The sequence below is a fragment of the Carica papaya genome, chromosome 2 (genome assembly GCF_054855325.1).
Source record: "Carica papaya isolate Zhongbai chromosome 2, ASM5485532v1, whole genome shotgun sequence".
In the NCBI taxonomy this organism is placed as follows: Eukaryota; Viridiplantae; Streptophyta; class Magnoliopsida; order Brassicales; family Caricaceae; genus Carica; species Carica papaya.
This window is the reverse complement of record NC_142310.1, coordinates 9,978,579-9,999,326: the sequence shown is the minus strand read 5'-3', so window position 1 is coordinate 9,999,326 and position 20,748 is coordinate 9,978,579. Positions and strand designations below refer to the sequence as shown.

General features: G+C 33.4%; 3 protein-coding genes across 3 annotated transcripts; 1 reads left to right on the top strand and 2 right to left on the bottom strand.

The window, feature by feature from the left end:
- On the bottom strand, positions 1-993 carry LOC110824180 (ribulose bisphosphate carboxylase small subunit, chloroplastic 1-like). Its single transcript, XM_022054743.2, has 3 exons — positions 742-993; positions 505-639; positions 1-412 (listed from the first exon to the last, which is right to left on the bottom strand). Exons 1-3 carry the CDS (start codon positions 922-924, stop codon positions 182-184), a joined length of 549 nt encoding a protein of 182 aa, XP_021910435.1. The 5' UTR covers positions 925-993; the 3' UTR covers positions 1-181.
- Positions 994-7,341: 6,348 nt separating this feature from the next.
- LOC110824084 (ribulose bisphosphate carboxylase small subunit, chloroplastic-like) lies at positions 7,342-8,290 on the bottom strand. The gene is made up of 3 exons (XM_022054614.2): positions 8,062-8,290; positions 7,811-7,945; positions 7,342-7,686 (listed from the first exon to the last, which is right to left on the bottom strand). Exons 1-3 carry the CDS (start codon positions 8,227-8,229, stop codon positions 7,456-7,458), a joined length of 534 nt encoding a protein of 177 aa, XP_021910306.1. The 5' UTR covers positions 8,230-8,290; the 3' UTR covers positions 7,342-7,455.
- A 3,863-nt stretch (positions 8,291-12,153) lies between these two features.
- Positions 12,154-18,908, top strand: LOC110824062 (sodium/hydrogen exchanger (DUF1218)). Its single transcript, XM_022054586.2, has 3 exons — positions 12,154-12,399; positions 17,566-17,771; positions 18,236-18,908. Exons 1-3 carry the CDS (start codon positions 12,298-12,300, stop codon positions 18,501-18,503), a joined length of 576 nt encoding a protein of 191 aa, XP_021910278.1. The 5' UTR covers positions 12,154-12,297; the 3' UTR covers positions 18,504-18,908.
- Positions 18,909-20,748: the final 1,840 nt, after the last annotated feature.

The window sequence follows — 20,748 nt, the reverse complement described above, 5'->3', positions numbered from 1 at the left end:
TTGACAACAGAAAACACATGACAAATTTTATTCCCTTTCCCAGATCAGATAACCAAAAACAAGAATAAAATGACTCCCCACGAAAAACAAAAAAGAAAAATAAATGAAACGATGAATGGAACCTAATCAAGATGAATTGATCCCAACAAGATTAAAGGACATGGGCGGCCAGCTCATGAATTTAGAAACCGGGGGGCTTGTAGGCGATGAAACTGATGCACTGCACTTGACGCTTGTTGTCGAATCCGATGATGCGAATGAATGAGTTGGGGTAAGCCTTCTTGGCCTCCTCGAGCTCCTTCAACACTTGAGCAGCGTCTGTGCATCCAAACATGGGCAGCTTCCACATGGTCCAGTACCTTCCATCATAGTACCCTGGTGACCTGGCGTTCTCACGGTACACAAATCCATGCTGCATTCCAAACATATATACATACCTATCAGTACATCTTCATCTTCAACAATTTCATTATTTCATAAATGAAAAAAGAGAGAGTAGACAACCTCCAACTCAAATTCCAAGCAAGGAATCCATCCAGAGCGGAGAAGGTATTCAACTTCCTTTGCCAATGATTCATCGGTTAGAGAAGGCAGGTAAGAGAGAGTCTCGAACTTCTTCTTCCCAATTGGAGGCCAGACCTGAACTCAACAAATTCCAATAAATTAGAAATGTGTAAGAATGTAAAAGAACAATTGAAATTACCCAGAGAAGAGAAAAGAAAAGAAAAGAAAAAACAGTACCTGCATGCATTGAACTTTTCCACCATTGCTGGCTACGGAGGTAATATCATTGTTGAGCTTGCGGGTAACTGGGAAGGCTGAGGATGATTTAAGGCCAGTAAAGGGTGCGACCATGCTAGCCTGAGCCGCGGTGGCTCGGTTAACGGACGACACAGCTGCTGATGGAACCATGGAGGAAGCCATTGCCCTTTCTACTTCTTAATTTGCTGCTATCTACTACTGTTTGGTGGTCAGTTTGAGAGGCCTTCTTATTGCTGCTTCCTCCGCTATAAATAGGCCAATGCATGCTTGTTTACTTCCTTCCAAATCTGGCGGCTAAAATTCATTCAGTAATTTCTTGGACATTTATGGGCCGTTAGATTGACATTACACTATGATGGCCACATAAATAAGAGATCTGATAGCCTTATCGGTAAGCACGTCACAGCTTCTGCCACGTGGCAGTGAATTATTATCTTACTTCCTATGATCAATTAGGGCTTCAATTTGTGGTGTTGGTCAAGCCTTTGATTGTCCCTTCATTTCTGAGTTACGCGTATGTGTTAGGGGACCTTTAAGTGAACTTTTGTCTGATCAAATTAGCATTAACAATGCTTTAATAACCTGAATTAGTCTAACTAATTTTAACTATAATCATGAACGAAAAAAAAAAATTGAGATAAATGGGTAATTTAACTTGAAACTATTTTACATCACATGTAAACATAATAAACTATATCTTTATAATGTAGTAAGAAAATTTCATCAATTTACTAATTTTCTATATGATGCTAAAACAATTCTAATATATCACAATTAACATTCTATCTACTTCAATTTTGAACAATAAAATACTTAGTTTTCAGGAACACACATATAATTTTATAATGTCAACAAATTAATGTTTAATGAGACCAAATATTTCTCCATAACTACTATAATTTTTAGTAATCTTTTAGGATACACTAGTATTCATTCAAATTGTTTACCGTGATTGTGATTAGGAATATTTATAAGCTATGTTTAAAGTCAATATATTATGTTATTGTAATCTCATATAAATACATTGGTATACACAATCTACTACATATTTATCATTTTGAAGTAATTTATGAAATAATTTTTTACTTTAAATTAGTACAAGATGTTGAGTGGAAAAAAAGAGATTACACCAATAGTGGCCCAACTACATTTAATGTGACTTTATTGTTGGTCACACACTATTAAAAAGAAGAAAAAAAAAGAAAGAAAAGGAGGATTGAAGCCCAAAGGAAAAAGTTCAAGACCCAATAGCCCTCTAAATTAATCAATCCCAACATGTTTTCAAATTTCGAAAGCCTACTCAAGATAGCCTCTTAAATCAATGCAGCCCAAAAATAAGTTACCCTTCCTAGCTCTTCAATCCATCGGCCCATACATAAACCCAATGCTACCTCCAGATATCCAAAATGTCGCCCCGTTTTATTTTCAATTTCTTTTCTTCCTTCTTTCGACTACAGGAATTGAGAGGGAGATGGCCTTAAGTTTGCTTCTTTTATCTGAAAACGAAAACGGAGAGGAACAGACAGCGCTCGTGCTGACAACAGAGAGGATTGAGGCGCTTGGCGAGAGAGAGGAAGACGTCAAGACGTAGGAAAAAGTGGGAACGTTCCATGTGAGTAGCAGTTGAATAGAAGCCGGAACCAAAAAGACAAGTGGCGCTGTTGGTATCAGAGCAGGCTGTGTTTTGACTCAAGGTAGAAATAGAGCGGATCAATTCCTCGGTCTGTGGATAAAAAAAAGAGAACCCAGAATGAGATGGAGGAGTCGGTGAAGTAAGGAGGAGATTTTTGGGCATCCTTGAGCAGAAAACAAGAGTAGGCTTGGGGAAGAAAATTGCAAAAAAGGCTGAGGAGAAGGGGATTAAGGGCTCGAGGCGAGTTGGATAAAAACCCAACGCGGGTGATGTAGGTCTGCCCTCTTCTCTCCCTTTCGCAAATTATTTTGATCATTCTTTAGTTATTGAAGATGATTGGAACCTGATGTGACTTGGATAAATGTTTTTTCTTTTCTGTTGTCTTTTAGAATGCATTCGCATTAACTGTTTGGTAAAATGACTAAAAGAAATTTGTTGACGAGGTACTGTAAAACGGTTTTATTTTTGTTTCATATTGTCAATCCCCATATATTATCTAACTTGAACTTCGATGTTTCCCGCTTTAAGAAAAAAAATAATGGTTAGAATGAACTGGCATCTTTTGATTAAGTTTGAGATACATTCTGCTACTTACCCATCTGTTTAAGGATTTCTTAATGCTTCATGATGGCTCTTGATTAATCATTAACAGCAAGAATGTACATATAGGTTTAGAGACATTAGGAATTGAACAGAACAGTGATGCATATTTGGTTTTGTTGGCATGATGTTTCTGTATTTGGATCAGTTTTATATACTTCTAATTGCTCTTAACGTTATGGTTGAAGGATTACATGCACGGTGTCTCCTGTACTATATTTCTGTGCTTCTGTTGATGCTTTTGGTTAATTCCGAATTCATCATGCTCATGCCTTCATTTCCATAATTTACTAGTCGTGACTTGGACACCTTTCATTGGCCACTCCTTTGACTTACTGTTAGACTGTGTTTCTTCCTCTTGCATGGCATGATACCATTATGTTTGGATTGCTAAATGTTGCTTGTCGGACTAAATGTGAGTCTTTAAGTTTATATGTGCATTTACTGACCTTCTGCAAGGGGCCTTCCTATTGGAGCTTTTTGCTTCTCACTTACTATGAGATTTTTGCTTATTGTATTGGATTCCAGGTATACTGGTTTGCTTTTTGATTCACTGTTGGAGTTTTGCTCTATACATATATGATTATTAAATGGTATGTTGCATGCTTGGGCTTTCTGCATGTAGATTAATACTTTTGATAAAGCATATAGTGAATTCCATGATATGATGTGATAAACAGATTGGATGATGATTTTAGGCTACTATTTGTTTCGCTGTTGTTTTTATCAAAGGACCAGTTACTGCAGTCAGGCTACTACTTTTAATTTAGTAAGCAACAAAGAAGCAGTGGCATGAGATTAATAAATTGGATAAGCCATTTAAATTTTTTACATTTGATAAGGACTAAGGAAATGATAGAAAGAAATAAGATAAACATAAAAAAGAAGAAAATGAATAAAAATTCAGCAATCACTGGAAGGGTACATTGGACTTGCAAATCAGGAAACGTCAGAAGGCCTTTTGGAATGAAGGGGCAATAGATTTTTGTTATGTATTTTTCCCTTTTTGTTTTATTTCTCCTTTTTATCTTGATTTATTTCTGATCCCTCATTCCCAATAATATTTCAAATATTGTAGCTCGTGATTTTTTATTTATGTATGAATGATAATATCAGGAACTTGCATTACAGATAGGAGGGTACTATTTATGTGTATACAAAACATGTACGCCTTCTTATTCTGGATCACTTTGAACTTTAAATCTCTGATTTTGATAGTTGCTTATTTTTTTCTAAATTTTTAATTTTATATTTTTTTGGAGCTTGGTCTTGCATTACTGTTTTGACTCAAATCATTTTTATGAACGACACTTTAATTCTTCTATAATATTTTGTTAAAATCTGTGAGTTCTTAGTAAATTCTGAACCAAATTCATATGATATTAATAGCAAAAAGAGTTGTCCAATATGTACATAAATCATTGTAGATCTATATATTTGCTTGATGTGGGATTACATTACTAAATATTCTCTCTTGAATGGAGCATGGACTCCTTATGCGGAGGATGTTCTTAAAGCAGTCAAGGTACAAACAGAATACCTCCCCTCATGCAGCAAGTATGTGAGCGTATAAACATAAGTATAAAAGAATTAGCTTTCATGTAAGTTTCATTCAAAATCATGTGACATTGTGAAGAATTGCTGAAAATGAAACGGCCCGTGAATTTGGAAGGAAATAAATTATGAATTGAATGCAGAAGTAAAATAATAAATTATGGTTCACATTCCTTACAAAATAATTCGAAATAACCAATAGAGATATAATGACTATTATAAAAGAACAATTAATAATTAAAGAAATAAATAAAAAATGAACAAACTAAACATCCTACTCGCAACGCTCTTGTGAATCGGATTTTAAATCTTGATACTCTTGATCTGAAATGGTTAATAAAAGAGTGAGTTACACTAGTGCAGTAAGAATATCACACTACTCAACAATATAGAAATGAAAGTTGGTAGAAATTATAAAAATAACTAATGGAGTTCTTAATTTAAGTAAAATTTATTTATCATAAATAAAATCATTTACCGTATACTTACCGTAACGAGATTTATAAAACCGACCTATAAAGTTAATAACATAAACAATATCATAATTTCATATTTAATCAGTTAGAACAACAACTTTCTCATTTATCAGCATACTAGTATCCATGGGGGTTCATAAAGATATCCCTATTACGCGTGAACTATTTTTCAATATTTTCAACTAACGGCACATCCTCATATCCCGTCCGGTATGAGTACCAAGAAATATCATCCCTCAATACTTCATCTGGTATGAGTGTGAAAAGAGTTGTCCTAATATCCCGTCCGGTATGAGTGTTAAATTACCAATTCTCGATACCTTGTACGGTATGAGGTAACGTTCACGGTAAGGTTCCTTATGTACCCAATCCATCCACCATCTCTCAAGATATCCACTAAGATTACAATTTATTCATTCACTTAATCAAACAATTTCTCGTTTACCTTTAATTTTCAGTTTCTCAATTAACTATAAATCACGTAAAACAAGCAAAACATGCATCAAGAAAACACAATCGAATTATTATACTAATTCCAGTGTATTATCATGTATTCAAAATTGTAAAATCAATCAATCAGCGAAATATGATAAACAGTAATAAATAACTGATTCCGACTCCATTAGTAACATTTAATTATCGATATTTTTAAATTACGTAAAATACCATATTATTTACAATTAAAATTCAATTTCATAACCGGGAATAAAGTGAGGGATTCTTACTCAAAATTGATGTCTGAAATGCTAGATTTTCAACTGCGCCTACTGGCAGTCTCCAAGTTCCCTAAATTTTTTTTCGGGGATTAAAACACGCTTCAAGTACCTAAAAATACTCCAAAAAATTCAAAATCAGTGTTAAAAATCTCTTTTGGCCAATTCTGGAATTCCAGCACGGCGACTCCGCTGCCCGCGGCAGTTTACCTCGGGTTAGCCATTTTCGGCCAATTTTGTATCAATCCCTGCGAGAAAATATGTTAAGCGGCATCAGTTGTTTGAAAAAAGTTAAAAATCGCAACTTACTGGCGGCAGAGTTTTCTGATGCAGTGGCTCCGCCGGCTCACCTTCGCGGTTGGGTGTTTTGCTTTGATCAATCTATAGAAAAAGGAATGGTGATTACAATGGTGAAAAAATTATACGAAACGGAAATCGGAAAGTGCCTCATCGGAGGTGGTTTTTGTTTTTTTCTCGTGGTGGCGTCGCCGGGCTTTACCTACGGTTTCAAGCTCATTCGCCTATCATTTTGCTTCGATTTGGTCATGAAGGTGTTCAAAATTGAATTTCGAGTGAATGAGAAAAACTTTACCTCTTTTGGCAGTCGGAAGTGGCTCCGCGCGATGGGAGGCGCCGGTCGGCTCCCTTCCCGGCGATTGGCTCTTCTTCTTCGGCGGGGGGTCTAGTGGCTAGGGTTTGGGTTTGGTGTGAAGAGGGGTATTTATATCCGTCTCCTTTTAATCTGGCTTATCTATCGTGTTTGATCTGAACCGTCCGATTGCGTTTAAATAGGAAGTGAATCTGGACCGTTCATCGCAAGTTGATCTTGGCCATCCGATCATATTTAAATAAGAAATAGATATGGACTGTTCATTGAGTTTAATCGCGACCATCTGATCGCGTCTGAGGAGGGATTAGATCCGGACCGTCTACGCACGCGGGAACAAGTCTGAATCGTCCGATCGCAGGCACGCGGATCGCCAGCGTGGCCTCCCGCATGACACCGCGTCAGTGTGTCTTGCAACGTGGTGCACTCTGATTCGTCGGGACTGCTGACTGAGCATCCTACATGACACATTTTTCTTAAATTAAGTTTTAATCATCAGTTTCTGATTTTTCTTTAAAAAATACCTACAGAATCCAAATTTTCATTTCATTTTTTCAAAATTATTTTCAATTTCATTCTCCACCTATTTTTTTTTTCTAATTTTACATTAAATAATAATTTATAAAATTAAAAATTAAATTTTATACATAAATTTTAAATATTACAAATTAATTTCAGATATTACAGAAAATGACACTTAAAAGATCATTTATCTTGCATATGCACAGAAAAAATTAGATTTCTAGAATAAAAATTAGAGAGAAACTAGCATTTGTTTTTGCCCATATTTAAGATTGTGGAAGCCATTCCTTTCCGTGAAAGTCGCGCATGCTGTGAAGAAGAAACCATAAGCGTCCTGACCCACTGTATTTAAACTCATTATGTTGAAGAGATTAAAGTTATGAGGTATAATCTCCATATGCAAGAGACCTTGAATATTGATGAGAGATGGCGAGAAAGAGATGGTAGTAATAATTGTGAAAAGGAGAATTAGTATAGATGATAAAAGGACATTATCTCATATAATGTAGGTTTACTCTTTTATGTACATTTGGCCCTTCCATCATTCATTCATTTATTCATCATACCGCAAAAACTGAAAAGGAAAATTTAGAAACCAGGGGGTTTGTAGGCAATAAAACTGATGCACTGCACTTGACGCTTGTTGTCGAATCCGATAATGCGAATGAATGAGTTGGGGTAAGCCTTCTTGGCCTCCTCAAGCTCCTTCAACACTTGAGCAGCGTCTGTGCATCCAAACATGGGCAGCTTCCACATGGTCCAGTACCTTCCATCATAGTACCCTGGTGACCTGGCGTTCTCACGGTACACAAATCCATGCTGCATTCCAAACATATATACATATATATACATACCATATTTATCAGTTCATCTCCATCTTCAACAATTTCATTATTTCATAAATTTCTAAAAAGAGAAAAGAGAGAAAGAGAGAGTAGAAAACCTCCAACTCAAATTCCAAGCAAGGAATCCATCCAGAGCGGAGAAGGTATTCAACTTCCTTTGCCAATGATTCGTCGGTTAGAGGAGGCAGGTAAGAGAGAGTCTCGAACTTCTTCTTCCCAATTGGAGGCCAGACCTGAACTCAACAATTTACAATTTTAAAAGCTTCAATCAACTGCCTGCAGTTTATTGAGTATAATTTATAAATGCCTATGTATGTGTGTGTGTGTGTATATATTTCTATACGTATACCTGCATGCATTGCACTTTGCCACCATTGCTTGGAAGGGAAGTGATGTCAGTGGACTTGCGGGTGACGGGGAAAGCTGCGGAGGATTTAAGGCCGGTGAATGGGGCAACTGAGCTGCAGCCGCGGTTGATGGAAGCAATGGTTGTTGATGGGACTATGGAGGCAGCCATTGTCAACTTCTTAATTTCTTATTGATTTGTGCTGTATTATATTGCACTGGTGATAATCCCTTGCAGCTTAGCTCATTATTTATAGCTTCAGGTGGGACATTATGTTCCACTCATGGCAGACGACAGACCAATCTAAACATCTAATGGTGTCCATTTCTTTTTTCCATTTTCCCCATTTTCTCCTTTTTTTTGTTGTTGTTGTTGTTGCTGCTTAATGGATTTTCTGCTGAGGGCTGAAATATTAAGCCTTGACATGATTATTGTTATTTTTTTAAAAATAAATCTTACTTTTTCGATCCCTAGAGGCTCAGAATTTTCGTGCTTAATTTTGTAAATATATAGAAGTTCTACTCTCTTTTTTTCTCTTTGAATTCTCTGTCAATCAAGTATTATTATTATATGCTTTACTATTATTTAACTGCTTTGATTAACTTAGTTAATGTTCAGCATGATCATATTTGAGTGGACTATATGAGGAAGTCATCTTCTGTTCTTGATAAACCTAACTTGTGGACATGGAGTAATAGAAAAAGCAGAGCCAGCAATAAAGCCATTAGGTTTGTGATTGAAATTTTTAGAAGATAACCCTTTAAAACCAAAGCCTCACAATCATTATTCACATAAGACATCCATCTTTCTATGATTTGGGTACAATTGTATAGTGGCAAATTCCTTTCATTTTGAAATGATTTTTAAGTTGGATTTGGTGTTTACATTCTAATTTCATATAATACTAATATATATACAAATATAATAAATTTAAACAAAAATATCATTTTAGTTCAAATCAATTTTATGTTTAACTTAAAGTTTTTCATGATTCATTCATTAACAAGTAAAAATACAAAAATTAGAAATCAAAAATAAAAATAAAGTTGATTTTAATTATTTATATATTAAAATATAATTTATGACTAACTTTTAATATCAAATAACTAAAGCTTAGAATTAAATGAGATCTTGGTTAGTTGGAAGCAACTTAAGTGAGATCTCGTATGCCACAGAAAAGAAGGGCGGTCGTCGTGTTTTCTTAAAGAAAATGAATACATTTTAAACTGTTAAAGACGTGAGCGGTCCAGAAGATTTTAGTTTCACAGGAAACTGATATATATAATGTAATAGAAGGAAATGAAAGGATAATATATAGGAACAATTAGACTAATTCTTAGAGACTACAATATGACAGTTGTTATTTCTTGAATGTATAATCCAATACTTACCCACATATGGATAAGATCGTGTTCCCCTTGCATTATACTTTTTTCAACTATCTAATAATTATAGAAGATGTCATAAATTATTTTGTTTTGAACAAATGTGGGTGACGGAATCATCATGTGAAGTTGTTGTTATATCTACTTAGAACCAAAACTTTGATTCTTTACTTGAGAAAATTAAAACATGTGGAAACTATTACATATATGGTATAAGTTTATGGTTGGTAGTGTTAGACAACACCCTACAAAATACAAAAGAAGATTGATGAGTTGTAATGCAGTTCTCTTAATAATAAATAGACTCAAATATTAAAATATAATAAGATGGAATTGGATGAATATTTTAAGAAAGATGAGATACATTAAACTCAATGGTCTAAAATTAATTGGTTGAAATGGGATGACAAGAATAAAAATTCTTTCACTTTAGATCTATTAAGCAACAACATTAAAACTTCATTTAGAAATGGAGAAATGAGGGAGGATAATGGATTACAAATTAAAAAATGATTGAAAAAATCTTAACGAAGAACTTTCGAGGAATTTTTTTTCAAGATGATTCCAATGACGCTTGGGATGTGTTGAGTACAGTAGAAAGAAAAGTTCTAACGAACATAAGTACACTTACGCATATAGCATGACGAGAGTCTTAAACATTGGTTAGAAGAAAGTTACAAAATTTATCACTTTAAGTTATAATAAGAATATCATCTATTATATTGTTTTGAATGGAAAAAAAAAAAGTATGATAATATATATTTATGAATACTGGGAGGTACAAACTCATTTACTATTTACATATCAATTAAGATATCAATTAGATCATTCTAATCCTCATTAATATAAAGTAGATGACTCTCAACAAAAAAAAATTCCTTAACTATAGATCCTTAAATCTATCAAAATTAATTTTTTTCCATAAAAAACTATTCTATTTTTCTCATTTTCAAATAACATAAAAGGTAATAAAAAGAATAAGTCTTAATTTCTCATCACCTTTGATGCCACTCCAAGCATGTAATCCTTCCTAAATGAACTTGGTATCACCGGTCTACTCCTAAAAAACTGCATACTAAAGACCAAATCCGATGAGCAGATGGGCACTGTAGAAAAATATAGTTTGAAGATTCTATATTTTTCTTGTATAAAACAGTACTTGTTTACTAAAATCTTTTCCTTCTTAATTAACTTGTTCAATGTAAGAATTAAAAAGGAAAAGATTTTAGTGAATGAATGTTATCTATGCAAAAAGATAATTCATTACATGAGATAAATTCAATTGATCGTAGAAAAAAGAATCTTGGTTGGCTTTAAAGTATAAGGAGTTTTATATGTAACACATGTCCTCATTAGGTGCTTATTGTGGTCATCTCATGAAACTTCTAAATTTTTTTAAAATAAGCAAGAAAATATATATACATATATATTTGATTAGTTATATGTTTAATTTACATTATGTGTGTGTGTGTACATATATATATATGTAAGCACTTTGATAAAGAGAATTATAAGTTGAAAAATTGACAGGATTAATGAGAATTGTGTAATTTTAAACAATATTATTTTGCTAAAATCATAAAAGGTAAAATAGGATTATTGCATGGCTTATAAGTTAAAAAGAAAAAAATAGATATGCGTGGCTTATTTTTTTATTTTTTTATAAGTCAGTAACTTATGATAGGATTTGGTAAGGTGTTAAAATGCACCTTTTAGTTTGTTTGATATATAATTTTAAAATTTCACGAATAGAAAATATTATTTGTATGACATCAATATTAAATTTAGATTCTTTTTAAAAATTAATATTATCTATTTTAATATTTACTTTTTTTAACAAAATATTGAACTATTATAATAATAAATTATTCACAGAAACTATTAATATGTTGTTTCATAATTATTAATTTTCAACAAATATATGGAACTATTTCTGCTATAATAAATTACACATATAAAAATAATAATATACAAAAATTTTTACAATTTAATATAATTATAATTACAATTACTAAATCATCAATTTTCAAACATTTTTTATAAATAATAATAAATTAAATTTCTCATATTTGAAGGGCATATAAAATTATATTAAAGATTTTTTTTTTTCATAAAGACTGATGTATGAGTAAACAATTTCTATGTAACAATTTAAGAATAAATAGAAAGAAATATGAAGATTCTAGCTTTTTAAGAGACAAATTTGCACTCAAATTTGAATTAAATTTGTTCTTAGAAAATTAAGAACAATCTTATAATATTATCTTTTACTAGTAATATCATAAGATTACATATTTGTCTAATTTTTTTTAATTTATGGTAATATATTAATCTTACTTTAAATTAAAATCTAATTTAAATATAAAATCGGTTGCTCCATTTTTGTAATATTGTACCATAAAATTGATCTCGACAGACATGATTTATAAATATATACACGCATTAGAAATTAATTAAAATACAAATTGCGACAGCCAAAGAAATCAATTAGTCAATATCTGCATGTTTCCCATGGGAAACCTCGCTGTTGCAGAGACACACCTACCCAGTCCAGAGAAAGAATTAAAGAAGGAGCAAAGTAAGTTCCTGAGGACGCCCCCATATTAACAAACCTCATTTTCCCAAATACCACTGCTTTTACGCCTCGCGTGACAAACACGATCAAGAAAAGACTTCATTTTAAATCCAACTCCCCATGACTTCGCGTGGACCCAAACTTTCGGCCCTTTTCCCTCTTCCAACAGTCCCTTCGGTTCCTTTACAGCAAACTTCACACTGCCTACAAAGTAAAGTTCTTACAGTTCACACTAAGCTGCTACTTGCCTCTCTGTTTCTCTCTCGAAGATTCTGGGAGATGGGAGAAGGGAAGGGCTCCACTCTGGTGCACCTTCTGGTTGTGGTTCTCAGCTTAGTCGCCTTTGGATTCGCCATTGCTGCTGAGAGACGGAGAAGCATTGTGAACTTTCCTTTCCCCCTTTTCTCTTTTATGTTATTCCAGTTACTGGTTTTACATGTCGGCATTTTTTCTTGTCTCTATATTTCTGATCTCTGTTTTTGCGATTCCTTTTTAACTTGTTTTTCTATCTTGTTTTGAGATTATTTATCTTGCATTGATTGCTTCGTTCCTTTTTTAGTATATTAAGATAATGAACACATGATTATTAAAGATCTATGTGTTTTGCGGTGATTGATCAATGGAGTTCTTTCGCTTTTTTAGAAAACGGCTGACGTAGTATTTTGTCATGTTGTTCCTACTCTTGTACACGAAAATATATTACTAGGGCTGAAATTTCTTCTCGTTGAACTAGTTGAACTACCGGTCGTCTCTTCTCAGTTTCTAGTCTTCTGGTTTAACATGAGTTACTATCTTGCTGACTTCTATATTTTATAGTGTGTGTGTGTCTTAGGATTTGTTTTATTCTCCTATATATATATATTATGTAAACGCTACCGTAGTAGTATATCCTTTTTCTTTTATTGACATTGACCTTCCTTTGAGGCAATAAGATTTAGGAGTGATTGTATATGGAGGCTAACAAGAGAGCTTTCTTTCAGCTCAAAACATCAGAAGGTGCCTAGTTCTGTAGATAATTTTCTCCGAATGATGTCTTCTGGCAAGATGACTCTTATTTGGCATTAACAATTAACATTGCTTATAACTTTTTTTTAAACTGATACTTGGGATCAGTGTTATGTGGCTACCGCAAATTTCCTTTCAGAAACATAATGTGCAGCTCAAGATGATGTGCTCTTCACCAAACCTTTTACTTGCATCTCTGCTTTCTCCACCAAACTAGTATTATACATAGTTCTTTTTTCTTTTTAACAATATATTATCTGATGCGGGAAAGGAAGACCCTTAGAATTGATATTAATGGATATTTGTGAAATTAAAGCGTGTGTTATTAAGGATATTAAGCTTATTTAGGAACTACTGGAATAGGCTTATTGTCAGCTAGTATTTTATTTTTTTATTCAGTTCAGAGTCTTATTTTATTATTATTTTTCTATTTAATTTTATGTCATTTTAAGTTACATAGACACTATAAATACATGACTGTTTTATCATTATTAAATAAATTGCTTATGAATAAAATTATTGATTTTTTTCTAATTGCACTGCGTGGCTGACAACCACGGGATTGTGGTTGTAAAAAACCCTCTAATTGTAGTTGTTGCTAATATCCCCTTGATTGTGGATTGGATTTATCCTTTGTTTTCTTTAATTTTCCTATCTCTCTAAACTCTACTATATTACATCGATTTGGCATCAGAGTTAAGGTTTTTGTTTTTATATCATGCTTCCACACCACTAAACCCTCAAATACTCCAGAAAGAAACCTAAAATCTAACATACCAAACATATACAACTTGGAGAGAGAAATAAAAGCAACAGCCATCCCAGGTCCATATTATATCTCCTATCATGGCTAGGGAGGTGGTTGATACCACCTCTCTCATTGTCCTTAGAGGATCCCAATCAGCACCTCCACCAAATCTCAATGTCTATTATCTCTGGAGTTTGCCTCATTAGCTAGAAATCTTTGCAGTTTGCCTCACTAGCTAGGAGAACCAAGGCCACTTTGTAATCACTTGATCTCCTCCTTCCCTACTGCCATGAGTAACACCAATACCAGCTCCAGAGCTGGGGCCGTTAGATGATTCCTTCACCAGATTACTAATGTCAGAAGACAGCTAGAAGTTCGTTTATGACTCTGATATGTCGACCACTGCTCATTGGTTTGAAGCCCTATGCTGATTGGTTTAAACCAGATTGAGTCAATCTGGTTAAGCTACCTATAGACTAGTTCTTGACCAGTTTAGACTCAGTCCTTGAGGTTTTTGGTGTTCTTTCACTTTTTGGGGTCAGTTTGGTCAAATTCATATTCTATACTCACTTTTTGACAGACTGATTAGTTGGAAAGATGAATTAATGTTTATTGATATATTCACCAAGGTCATTGATTTAGAATGTACCTTAGACCTTCCAATTGGCAGAATGGAAGAGAAAATGGACGTGTACTAGTAATGTTATAGTTCCTTAGGTAAAGGGCTTGAATATGGCTTATGAATATTGATTATTGCTTACAAACCCTCCATATTAAAGTAATGAACTTCATACTTCGAGCCAAGTTAATTATTGTCTCTTAAATGTATATTAAAAGCTAGTCAAGTTGATGGTAGATGCACTTTGTTATTAAGAGCACTGATTGCTAATCAATTTCTCAAGTACTCAAATATCAATGTCAAACTTGAAATTGCTTACTGTATATGTGAGTTAACTAGAATAATGCACCAGATATTCCTTATGATGATGCACAAATGAAGAAGGTTCTTGAACTTAGTGTTTCTATGTTTGAAATATTAGATGATAGAGCAAGATAATCACATGTCAAAGAGATACCAGTGATGTTTTAACGTCCTTAGGTAAAGGGCTTGAATAATGGCTTATGGACATTGATGATATGCTTATAAACCCTCCACATTCAATTAATGAACTCCTTCATCCCTTGAGCCAAGTTAATTATTGTCTCTCAAAATTTATCTTAAAGCTAGTCAAGTTGAGATGCGCTTTTTTCATTATTAAGGGAATTGATTGCTAATCTATTTTGTAAGCACTCAAATATCAATGTAAAACTGGAAGTTGCTTACTGTTTTTGCGAGTTAACCAGAATAATGCACCAGATATTCTTTTTGATGCTGCACAAATGAAGAAGGTTCTTGAACTTATTGTTTCTATGTTTGAAATTTATATGACAGAACAAGATAATCACATGTCAAAGAGATCATAATTCTTAAAATGGTTGTAAGACTTAAGACTATATTTAGTAAGTTTGGATCTTGATTATGAAGGATCAATTGTAGAAATGTTCAAGTACTTTCTAGAGTCTATCCGACCTCAATGAAAGAATGTTTTTGTGTACATGGAAGAAATTATTGCCATTCTTTTAAAAGTGAATTTAGCTCAGTAGAGTTGCTCTCTTAAGTCCTACATAGTGTTAGCAGATATAACAAAAGAGTTTTGCCAATTGCTAATGTGTAGCCGGGAGACTTCTTTAAAGCTGGCTACTTAGCTTGAATCATCTTTTATGCAGAAAATGAAATCATTAGGTGTTTCCTGCATGATTGTAGTAATTTAGTGACCATCATATGCTATGACCAATCTGTACTTATTGAGCAAGGTGATCTCATTATCGTTGATGATCCAACTAAAAACAATAATAACTATATGAAGAAACTAAGGTGATTGTGAAAGTTGTCCTGATTTTTATTGTAAAAATTGAGTCATCTGGTCATGGATCTCTTAATTTGGTTGTAAACAAGAATGTTATTGAGGTTGAAGACAATAATGCTTTATATATATATATATATTGTTTGAGGAAGAAGAAGAAAGAGACTCCCCATTATGATACTGCCTTAAATTTTTCTTGGCTCCTAATGGTGATAAGGAGAGTTTGGCCATTCTCTTTTTGCGGATTCAATCATTCCTAGTTGGTTCACTAGTTATTAAAAGTCTTTTTCTTTGGAAGCATTCTCATTTTCTCATAACAACCTCAAGTTTTGCTAGTTTTAGATTTTTGAAAGGCATGTCCGAGGTTTCCCCTTGTTGCTTTGACATTTTAAATCTCAAGACTGAGTTTTCACTAAATAGGGGAGGATGATGCAGAAAAAAAGAACCCCAAAATTGATGTACTTTAAATTATGGACTATTTTTGTACTTCAAATACTTATGTATTATTAGGGATAATGAGCATATTTAGGACTAGTAAAGATAGGTTTTTGGTAGTTTAATATTTTATTTTTTATTTAGTAGAAGTTGTATTTTGTTATTATTTTCCTATTTGAAAACTAATTATATTAGGCTATATAGACACCTTATAAATACATAAGGTTTTATTGTAATTAAAGAGACTGCTTATAAATCAAACTATTGAGTTTTTCCGTTTGAATTGAGTTCTTCACAAGTCTTTATTATGATTGCCAAACCCTGCAATCATGGTTTGGATTGACTTTTATTTGTTTTAATTTCCTCTCTCTCTAAACCATAATCATTTGTGCTAGTCATAATACGTTTTGAGTGAAACATGCAACTGATAATCGTGTCGCATCTTGATATTGATCCATCATCGTATAGCAGTCATGCTTCTTTAAATTATAACCGAGTATCGTCATCCCTGTCTCGGTTGGTTGGTCCCAAGAGTTATCTTGTTCTCTGATCACCAAGTTCAACCTATTTGAATTGCTGATGCTGCTGTTTTCTATGTGTGTGATTAATAGAAATTTCTTTTGAACAAAAGCATTCTCAATCTTTTTAATTGGAGAGCATGGTTTGATGGTGTTGCTGATAATTGTTGGGGATTACCAAATGTTGGATGGAATCATTTCCTGAAAATTGTTCTGGTACTTAATTGCTAGAGTGTATTCAGTATTAACAGGGAATCAGCAACTGTGATTACACATCCTAAGCAGATACAGTAACTACCATAACACTGACCAGGGATTATTTGAGTCTTGTGTCATAGTCTAATCCTAATTTAATTAGACTAGAATTCTAATAAGAAACTTGAAAGAATTTAAATTATAAATTAAATCTTAATACAAATATCTATTAATCATACTGTTAAAGCAAATAACAGGTTTGAAGGAAAGAAAATTTTTAATTTGTTTAGAGAAGTCACACTCTGTTCTGGCGGATAGAAGAAAATATTTTTTGTAGTTGTAAATAGAAACAACGTTTAGCAAATAAAAAAAAATATATCAGCCAAAGTATAAAAGTCAACTTTTTAGGAGACTGTCTTTTGTTTATGCTTAATCACCATAAATTCACATGTTAATACATGTTTTTCTGTACAGACGCGGGTAGAAAATGAACATAAAAAAAATTTGTTCATGAAATGAAGTATAATAGCTAATCTTCTCTGCATCAGTAACGATTTGAGATATTGTTTCACGTGGTGTAGAATTTGCAAAATCTGCAGTTGAAGTTTAGAAATGTGTTGGTGGATGGCACCATATAAGAATCACAACTATTTAAGAAAGTAGAAATACCAGCTGGATAGTTGATTCTCCTATTATTGTCAATTCTAAATATGTAAATCGGCTGTTATTTTCTGCATGACAGGGGATGGTAGTTAAAGATGATGTATCAAATGCTACGTATTGTGTCTACAACTCAGATGTGTCCACTGGGTATGGAGTGGGTGCTTTCTTATTTCTTCTTTCAAGTGAATCTCTACTTATGGGCGTGACCAAATGTATGTGTTTTGGGAGACCATTGGCTCCTGGCAGTAACCGAGCATGGTCCATCATCTATTTTGTCTCTTCATGGTAAGAATTTTAGGCCCTTGATGTAGTGAAACTTTCATTTATCATTCTTTACCAGGAAACCCAATGCTGATCAGTGCCCCTTTTACTAATCTAAATCCTGATTTGTAATCTTTTGTTCTTTTCTTTGTTCAAAGTTAAAGGTGTTACTTTCAGGTTTCTTTCTTTTTCTGAGGGAATTGAGATTTTTTGCACCTGTATGCTACTAGGCACCAATGTTATTATAAGAAACCTGTAAATTACCAATTTTTTGTATCATCTTGTCATTTGACAAGCTTTGCAGTTGGTGAGAGGCTCTACATGGAATGCTCAACAAATCTTTATAGGAATTTCCCCCCATGTGTCACTTGTAGAAATTTATTTTATGGAAAAAAGTTGTGCATTAGTGATGGATTATCTACTTAAGCACTCATAACATGTTACTAAAAACTTTAGAACTTATTTCTGTATGCAATATCTGTTTTCAGGTTGACTTTTCTGGTTGCAGAAGCTTGTCTAATTGCGGGTGCCACAAGGAATGCCTATCATACCAAGTATCGGGGAATGATTTATGCCCAGAATTTTTCCTGTGAAACATTGCGAAAAGGTGTTTTCATTGCAGGAGCAGTCTTTGTGGTGGCAACAATGATTCTAAACGTGTATTACTACATGTACTTCACTAAGGCAACTACTACACAGGCAGCTCATAAAACAAATCGTGCAAATTCAACTGTTGGGATGACTGGGTATTCATAGAACCACCTTCCGAGCTTCATATCCATGTTTTGCTGGATTTATTTGGGCCTGTGTTGATTGTATTCTGAAGTCTGCTCTCGTTACTATGTGCTTATTTATTGGTACATATACATAGTCTCCTTATGTATCTCCTGTGCTGATCAAGACCAGAGGATAAAAAATTTAAGAAGAAAACTTGAGAGTGTTTACAAATAGTTGTACCACTTGAGATTTGGAAGTGCGTAACCGACTCAGCGAAAGGAAGTTGGTTCCCTCTTTCATGTTTCTTTTATGTGAAGAGTATTTTGCTAGATAGAATCTAAATGTGTGCACACAGGTTTAAGGTTTGTCTAAATTTGTTATTTAGGGTTGATTGAATTTTCTACGCCATCTTGTTTTCATTTAATCCATTTCAAGTGTGAGGTATATTCGACTAGTATAAACTTAGTTTAGCTTTAATTCTACTTTTAACCTGAATTAAAGAAATGTCTTGATGGCATATTAGGTGACAAAATTCAAGTGACATGTCATTGCTAAAAATGGCATGTAGGACATTATATTAAGGTAGTTTTAGAACATTTATTGAAGTGTTTATCATATGTTAATGAAAGGCTAGGTAGGATATTAATTTATTACGTATATTCGTATTAAGATAACTTAATTATTACAAAATAGTATTTTTACAAGAATTTTGACAGCTTGTAGGAAAGAAATCTTACTTGATTGTTGCAGTTCACAACATATTAATGAGTTAACTCCTAAATTCACTTAATCAAATATATGAATTGTTCATTGTCGATCTATGATACATCTATAAGTAGTTACCTGAACCATGAGTTTTTAGGAATGTGATACCTAGACTCATAAGAAAAGTACATTTTTAAGTGTTACTAGTTTGAATTTAAAAAGTTATTGGATCAGCGGTGGGTCAATAATCACTAAATTGTAATGTTCTAAACTTTAGGTTACAAGGTTTACTAATTGGATAAGTCCTAACAATCATAGGCCGAAACCAATATCTCACACTTGGTTTTGTTTACATGCCTTCTCATGGCAAAAAAGGAGGCCTTTACATGGCTTGGAATTCCTTTCTCTCTTTTCAGATAATGCATACTACTACTCACATAATCATATTACTAGATCATCTTAATTCCCAATAGACTTGGATCTCTAAAGGGGTTTATGAGCCTCTGTACTATAGTCGAAGGAAAAAATTTTAGGACACTTCAACTCTAATTTCTATAAGTGCTACCTCATGTGGCTAGTCATGGGATATTTTGACATCCTTGGGCCCTCCAAATGTAGCTCCTACAAAAGCCACCCTATGCCTTCAAATAGCCTATCCAAAGGTACTATAAAAGCCTCAAGTCTAACTAATTTAGCATATAAAGAAAATCCATGCACTTAGACAAACAAACATACAGGACTCACAGGCATTAAAGCTTGACTTATCTGAGTATTGGCCGATTCTCATTAGAATCTCCTATTCCCTAATATAACAGTCACGCATTCCACTGCCACCTTTTCTAATCATCATCACTTATAAACACTGAAGGCTCCTATCTCCATTTTACCTGCACAATTTCTTTTAGACGAGAGAATGTCTGCTTAAAAGATGCAGCTTGTTCCCAATTCATTCACAAGGCATGGTCCCAACCAATTTTAGGATCACCTGTCATAAATTTTGCTAAAAACTAAAAATTGTTAGAGTTTGTCTTAAATAATAGAATAACATTACTATGGAAATATATAAATCCCTAAATGACCTTTATATAAAATTCGATCATCTTCAACAACTACCTTCTTCTTTGGATTGACCAAAAGAGTTTTCAATCCTCAAGCAACTTGATGGCCTTCTCACTCAGCAAGAAATCTACTAGAGACAATGATCAAAAGATCAATTGGTACACTCAAGTAATAGGAATATCACCTACTTTCATATATAGGTCACCAACTGTAAAAGGGAGAACTTTCTATCATGTACTTACACTGACTCAAGGAAATGGCTCACAGACCTTAAGGAGATAGAAGATAAGAGAATATCGCCAGAATTCTAGCTAACTGCTCATTGTCCCTTTTAGGTCAAATTATCTCCTCCACCCAACATGCTTTTATTCAAAATTGAAAAATTCATAATAACTCTTTGTTGAAATAGGAAATCAAACATTTACTCAAAAAAAAAAAGCGAGGGAAACAAAGCTGGTTTACCCTCAAGTGTGACATGAATAGAGCTTGTAATAAACTTGAATGGAGTTTCTTAACTTAA

What these genes read in the sequence shown, in the direction of transcription:
- LOC110824180 (XM_022054743.2), bottom strand. Translation starts at nt 924, where the DNA reads ATGGCTTCCTCCATGGTTCCATCAGCAGCTGTGTCGTCCGTTAACCGA. An exon ending in GAAAAGTTCAATGCATGCAG is followed by an intron (nt 640 to 741) that starts GTACTGTTTTTT and finishes TGTTGAGTTCAG; the next exon opens with GTCTGGCCTCCAATTGGGAA. An exon ending in GCTTGGAATTTGAGTTGGAG is followed by an intron (nt 413 to 504) that starts GTTGTCTACTCT and finishes TTTGGAATGCAG; the next exon opens with CATGGATTTGTGTACCGTGA.
- LOC110824062 (XM_022054586.2), top strand. Translation starts at nt 12,298, where the DNA reads ATGGGAGAAGGGAAGGGCTCCACTCTGGTGCACCTTCTGGTTGTGGTT. An exon ending in CTGAGAGACGGAGAAGCATT is followed by an intron (nt 12,400 to 17,565) that starts GTGAACTTTCCT and finishes TCTGCATGACAG; the next exon opens with GGGATGGTAGTTAAAGATGA. An exon ending in ATCTATTTTGTCTCTTCATG is followed by an intron (nt 17,772 to 18,235) that starts GTAAGAATTTTA and finishes ATCTGTTTTCAG; the next exon opens with GTTGACTTTTCTGGTTGCAG.
- LOC110824084 (XM_022054614.2), bottom strand. Translation starts at nt 8,229, where the DNA reads ATGGCTGCCTCCATAGTCCCATCAACAACCATTGCTTCCATCAACCGC. An exon ending in GCAAAGTGCAATGCATGCAG is followed by an intron (nt 7,946 to 8,061) that starts GTATACGTATAG and finishes TGTTGAGTTCAG; the next exon opens with GTCTGGCCTCCAATTGGGAA. An exon ending in GCTTGGAATTTGAGTTGGAG is followed by an intron (nt 7,687 to 7,810) that starts GTTTTCTACTCT and finishes TTTGGAATGCAG; the next exon opens with CATGGATTTGTGTACCGTGA.